General features: G+C 36.4%; 1 protein-coding gene across 1 annotated transcript in view; it reads left to right on the forward strand.

Annotated features, from left to right (window-relative positions):
• Positions 1–2,210, forward strand: part of ZNHIT6 (zinc finger HIT-type containing 6) — a 54,033-nt gene extending 51,823 nt beyond the window's left edge. Inside the window, exon 10 of the mRNA XM_007978090.3 lies at positions 897–2,210. Within this exon, the coding sequence (XP_007976281.3) occupies positions 897–937 (41 nt within the window). The 3' untranslated portion in view covers positions 938–2,210. The remainder of the gene's footprint in view (positions 1–896) is intronic.
• Positions 2,211–6,951: the final 4,741 nt, after the last annotated feature.

The following is a 6,951-nucleotide window of genomic DNA, read 5'->3' on the forward strand; positions in this document are numbered from 1 at the left end:
TTTGTCAGTTGGAATATGAGGCAAAGTTCCAGGTGTGTACTTCTAGCATCAACTTTTATAAGCTGTGGGCCCTTGAGCATTCGCTCTGCCTCTCTGAGCTTTATTTTTCTTATCTACTCAGTGGAGATAACAACTGTAAGCTCAAAATAACCTATATTTTACCATGACAATTTTTAAAGAGTTACTACCTATTATTTCCTTTTAGCTTCACAAGACAATGAAATAGAACACTTACTCTAGTTCCCATTTTGAAGATTTAGGGAAAAAACACTAAAAGACAGAATGACTTGCAGTTACATTGATTCAGCAAACATGCTCTACATTGTGAGGATAGATACAGAGAAGAAAGGTCAAGTTTCTGTCCTCCAGGAACTCTCAGTTTAGTGAGTGAGTCAGAGTCTTGCTTTCTCTAAGCAAAACAGGAGTGTTAGAGGAGCTCCATTTCTACTCTTCTTTCCTGTGAAAGGAAGGAGATGACGATTAGCTAGTCTTCTGTCACTCCACATTCACTCAACATATACTGACCCTCAATTGAGTTTAAAAAAAAATCATGGAAAAAATTTATTCCAACCACAAGTGGCCGGCCTGGATAATAGTGATCTATTCAGTGGCATGAATATGGATCATAACCACATTGTGAAGTGACCATTCCCAAGTCTTCCACAGAGTCAGGAAGGATGTTACCTCACAAAATATAATTGCCACTTTCAGACATCATTTCTCTATGTATTGTGGCCAGAATTGTATATCCCAGCTGCCTGAGACATAATGCGGTTTGTGTGTCCCTGTGAGCAGTGCTGTTGCTGTACATCAGAAGGGGGGAGAGAAGAGGGACAGAGCAAGCTAAACAGAAACAGTATAAACACTTGACTGTATGTTTACTTATTTTTTTCTAGTGAAAAGTGAATCTACCAAGAACCTTGGCAATGAAAATTGAGCACTTTTTTTCTGGAAGAAGAATATGAAAACTTCCAGACAACTGCAGCAGACTCTGCATTGATGGACTGTTGGCTGATTGGGGTATTGTCAATGGGTGATGGTGGAATTTTTTCTTTGTATAAAAAATAAGCTTAACTCTTTTAAAAAATATATCTTATAGCCTCTTGAATTAATTGACTTGTAAGACCCCTTTATTCATATTAAGAACTCTCCTTTGCACTTGATCAGCATAGTACTTATTAGGTCTTGGCTTTTAATATGCTTAATTCCATAAACTGAAAACCTTTTTTTTTTTTTCTTTTTTTTTTCTTTTTTCTTTCTTTTTTTTTTGAGATGGAATCTTGGAGTGCAAGTGGTATGAGCATAGCTTCCTCAAACTCCTGGGCTCAAATGGTCCTCCCACTGCAGCCTTCCAACAGGCTTATACCACCACACTCAGCTAATTTTTTTTTTTTTTTTTTTTTTTTTTTGTGGTAGAGATAGGGTTTCGCTCCTTTGCCCAGGCTGGTCTCAAATTCCTGGCCTCAAGCAATCCTTCCACCTCAGCCTCCAAAGCGTTGGGATTACAGGCATCAGCCACCACATCTGGCCTTGAAAACTTTTATTTGTTAATTTGATGCATGACCAAACCCAAGGATCACCCGTGTCAACCACAAAGTTGGCATTCTCTTTAGTAGAACTTCACTAAACAGAAAGGCAGTGCAATGCACTGTCTAGCCACAGGAGAACTAATCTTCCATCAGTTGCCCTTTCTTATCTTTGGAGTTTATATGTAACTTACCCTTATGAGACAACTTTTCCACTTGAGAAACTCCTAGTACAATGTCTTGTACTAGAAGCCTGGATAAATACTATTAACTACTGTTTCTTATATTCACTTGAGAAAATCAATGGCTCCACATTGTTTGAGCCATTAGTGCTAACAAATTTGGATTTACTTATTCAAGTCTTATGAATTCTGTGCCTTTCATCACATTTCTAGTCCACTCTCATCATTACTGCAAAAGGGTGTTGTGATGGCCAGTTTTATACTGTGTTTTGATATGTCTAGCAATAACTTAAAGAAAAAAAAACTGGGAAATCTTCAACATGTTATTGGAATGTGTATATATGTATTAATGTATGTACATGGCTTAACTTATACGTTATGGCAGCTCTGTATACAGTTTGATCTCACATACTGAAAAAAAATTCTTAACTTTATTGGAGTTTATACCACTATGAAACTGCAATATGACTGTAAGAGAGTAAAAAAGATTGTTACATCTGCATTGTATGTGTTGTGTACTTAATGGTTAAAAAGCAATGATAAAATTGGACATTAATGAAATTCATTTTTAATTTACAGTTGAAATAAGTTTTTTACCAAAAAGAAACCAGAGACATTAGTTAAGGAGACTTAAAAAGATTTGAAATATGAAAAGATAATGAGAAGATGAACAGAAGATAAATTTGTGGGACACAAGTGTAACTTGGGGTAGAAATTGGAGAAGAGAATCAAAAAACAATAATGCCAGAAAGACCCTTGGTATAAAAGTACTAATGGAAATGTGATTCATAGAAAGTTCTTAGAAAGTGAGGCCTTGCAATTTGAGAAGCATACATACATATATATTTATAATCTCTAAAGCAACTTCAGGAATCTTCTAACATAGATAAAGAATTTGTGTAGAATTATGTTGTTCACATTATTATTGGAGAAACAAATGAGATTTCAAGGAACTTGTTTATAATCAAAAGTGAAATGTGTCTTCTTGAAACCAGCAAGAAATAGATGAATTGAGTGAAACGTGTTGTTATTAGGAAAAGTGGGATAAAGTATACAAAAAGAACATGCAATCTGAATATGATCTGAATATCAGGGTGGATAGGAATTTTTTGACAGTGAAATCTGTTATGATGTAGTCTCATTTCCAAGAAAAGTCTTGAGTTCTGTCCCTTCTGAATTTAAATTGAAAACTGGACAAAAAACAAACTATCCTGTACTTTTTCCACTGCTCAGGAGGAAAAAAAGAAATCTACATCATCTAATGCATCTTTGCCATCTTTATGTTCTAGAATTCTATTAGACTTTTCAATTATAGGCTATTAGGAAAGAATATAACTCTTAGAATTCCCCTAAATATAATTATCAATTCATTTGATTAATATGCACATTTATTCCTGTAAGATTTACCATACACATGTGTTTTAGTGAATTCCCAATGGCTTGGAGAGAATGAAATTGAAATAATTAACCGAAAACCCTAGATGTTTGTAGCATTAAGACCCAATATCTTTGTGGAGGCCCTCTCCATGTTAGCTTATTGACAAATTCCAGTGTGTAAACAAACTCCTTGACCCATGTTAAGTTCAGCATGCTACATTTTGTTCATGAATCACATTTTAAAAGGAGAAAAGCTCCACTTGGTTTTCTTTCTTTTTTTAAACCGTGATTTCAAAGAGAAGATACGCCTTTCATAGTTGCTAATTATATGTATAGGATTAATAGTCATAAATTATAGTAAGTAAAACTTGTACGTATTCCTATTATACATATGACTTGGCGAGGCACAGTGGCTCACACCTGTAATCCCAGCACTTTGGGAGGCTGAGGCGGATGGATCACAAGGTCAGGAGTTTGAGACCAACCTGGCCAACATGGCAAAACCCTGTCTCTACTAAAAATATAAAAATTAGCCAGGCATGGTGGCAGGCACCTGTAGTTCCAGCTACTCAGGAAGCTGAGGCAGGAGAATCACTTGAACCCTGGTGGCAGAGTTTGCAGTGAGATTGTGCCAGTGCACTCCTGGGCACTGCCTGGGTGACAGAGTAAGACTCTGCCTCAAAAAAAAAAAGAGTTATTAAAAATAGATATTTAAGATTCCAAAATGTAGTTGATCCAGTTTATTTCCCTGTAGCAAGTAGTGGGATTCAGGTTTCATGACATACAATAAAATGTTAATCACACAACTATAATACCAACAATTTTCTTTATACATTTTTGTTTAATTAGGTTGACATATACTTTGTGTTATACCTTATTTCTTGTTACTAAATTTTACATAAAGATGCTAGTCTATTTTTATTTAATCATATGCTGTTATGGTTTGGATGTAGTTTGTTCCTACCAAAACTCATGTTGAAATTAGATTCCCCATGTGCTAGTGTTGGGAGGTAGAGCCTAATGGAAGGTGCTTGGGTCATGGGGGCAGATAGATCCCACATGAATAAACTAATGCCCTCCTACAGGGGTGAGTGAGTTCTCATTCTTGCTGTCATGGGAATGGATTAGTTCCCACAAGAGTGGGTTATTAACGAGTCTGACTTTCTTGATTTTCTCGATTTTGCCTTCTCCCTTCCCATGTGATCTCTTTGCACATGCCTACTCCCCTTTCACTTTGTACCAAGAGTGGAAGCAACATGAGACCTTCACCAGATGCAGCTGCCCAATCTTGAGCCTTCCAGCCACCAGAATCATGAGTCAAATAAAACTCTTTTTAAAAATAAGTTACCCAGTCTTAGATATTCTATTATAGCAACACAAAATGGACTAAGCCATACTCTATTGCATTAAAATGTGTTGTTTATTTGCAAGTGACAAAAACTCAAAATAGTGTTGCATGAAGGACAGTTTATTGGCTTATATACAGGGAAGTCCAGGCATGACTGGGTCCTGGATCCAAAGGTCAAAAGAAGTCATCTTGCCATCCTACACACTTAGCTCTGATTATTTTCTTTTTTATGGATTGGTTTTCTCCAGATTTTCCCTTTGGGGATATTCTGTATGGGATGAGGAGCAGTGAGGTGAGAGGATGGTGGATAACAGCAATTGACAGTTTCAGCTTACCTTAGCATAACAAGGCTGAAAGCTTTTATAAAGCAAGCTATGTAAAATTTTGGAGAAGTACTTTGATTTTGCCCAGATTGGATCACATTCTGTTCCTGAGCTAATCAAAAGAGGAATTCACCCAAAGGAGGGGGTAATTTTTAGAGGAAAGCCAGAATGTAGGGAGCAGGTGAGGAAAGGTAGTTACTGGGAATACGAAAGTAACACGTTCATTGCACCTTATTTGAATTTGAGTAGCAAGAAGTTTCTGATTTGTACCAACAGAAGGAGTAAAGTTCAGATTTAATCTGCAAGTCTTTATTGTTTTTAACTAGAGATTTTAATTTATGCTTATCATTGCTGCTTTGAGTTGCCATTATAGGTTTTTGGATTTTTTTTTTAATGCCATCCATTTTTATTTGACATCATGTTGTTGCTAGTTTGAGCAGATGCACATAGCATATGTTTCCATTACCAATTTGGAAATTTTTCCCAGTGGCATCAGCATTTGAGAAATACTGATTTTGAAATTAGAGTACTCGGGGAAAATGCTTCAAAAATGAAGACTACTTAAATAGAAACTGGCTTTAAATAAAGCTTTGGGGATCTGTACTTGACTAAAAAGTATTTTCTTTAAACTTTGGTCTTTGAAAACTAAAGTGTGTGTGCATGTGTTCATTAAAATGACCTGTAGCATGAACATTTTCCATACTGGAGTGTGACATACTGCACTCATTTTGAACTTTAGAACCAAGTGCATCCTTTAGCATTTGATGAGCTACTATATAACTCTATTTCCAGCTTTATTTTCTTGCCAAATAAAGTACCAAAGCTCAGCCTGACATTTGGTAACCCCTGACTTGGTCCCAACCTAATTTTACAGCTTGCTCACTCTCAGTCACTCTCCTTTTCAAACTGCTTCAGTCACATAAAACATCAAGGACCAATTTCATTCTGCATGTGGGTATACAGTTTTCCCAGCACCATTTATTGAAGAGATTATTTTTTCCTCATTATGTCTTGGTAGCCTTGTCAAAGATAGTTGCATGTGTTTATTTCTGGGATCTAATCTGTTCCTTTGGTCTATGTGTCTTTTTATGGAGAACAATGCTGTTTTGATTACTATAGCTTTGTAATATATTTTGAAGTTGGGTGGTGTGATGTCTTCAGCTTGTTCTTTTTGCTTTGGCCACTCAAGCTTCTTGGTGGTTCTATCAAATTTTAGGATCGTCTTTTTCTGTTTCTGTGGAAAAAAAAAAAAAGGCATTGGAATTTTTATTAGGATTACATTGGACCTGTAGATTACTTTGGGTAGTATGGAAATTTTAACAAAATTCTTCCCATTCATGAACATAGTACATCTTTTCCATTTATTTGTATCTTCAGCTTCTTGCATCAATGGCTTGTAGGTTTCAGTAAACAGATTTTTCACCTCCTTCGTTAAGTTTATTTCTAAGTATTCTATTGTTTTTGATGCCATTGTAAGTAGGATTATTTCTTTTTCAAACAGTTTATTGTTAGCGTGTAGAAACATAACTGATTTTTTTTGCTGGGTGCGGTGGCTCATGCCTGTAATCCCAGCACTTTGGGAGGCTGAGGCGGGTGGATCACAAGGTCAAGAACTTGAGACCATCCTGGCTAACATGGTGAAACACCGTGTCTACTAAAAATACAAAATATTTACCAGGCATGGTAGTGGGTGCCTGTAGTCCCAGCTACTCGGGAGGCTGAGGCAGGAGAATGGCGTGAACGTGGGAGGTGGAGCTTGCAGTGAGCCGAGATCATGCCACTGCACTCCAGCCTGGGTGACAGAGTGAGACTCCATCTCAAAAAAAAAAAAAAAAAAAAAAAAAGAAACACAACTGATTTTTGTATGTCGATTTTATATCTTGCAACTGTACTGAATGTATTAGTTCTAACAGTTTTTGGTGGAGTCTTCTGGGTTTTCTATATCATGTCATCTGTAAACATACTATTTTGCTTCTTCGTTACTGATTTGAATTCCTTTTATTTTTCTTGACTAATTGCCAAGGCTGGGACTTGCAGTACTATGTTGAATAGAACTGGTGAGAGTGGGAACCCTTGTCTTGTTCCTGATCTTAGCAAAAAAAGATTTCAGCTTTTCACTGTTGAGTATGATGTTAGCTGTAGCCTTAACACATATGGCCTTTCTTATGTTAAGATACATTCCTTTCATACCTAAT

Source organism: Chlorocebus sabaeus, chromosome 20 (genome assembly GCF_047675955.1).
Source record: "Chlorocebus sabaeus isolate Y175 chromosome 20, mChlSab1.0.hap1, whole genome shotgun sequence".
In the NCBI taxonomy this organism is placed as follows: domain Eukaryota; kingdom Metazoa; phylum Chordata; class Mammalia; order Primates; family Cercopithecidae; genus Chlorocebus; species Chlorocebus sabaeus.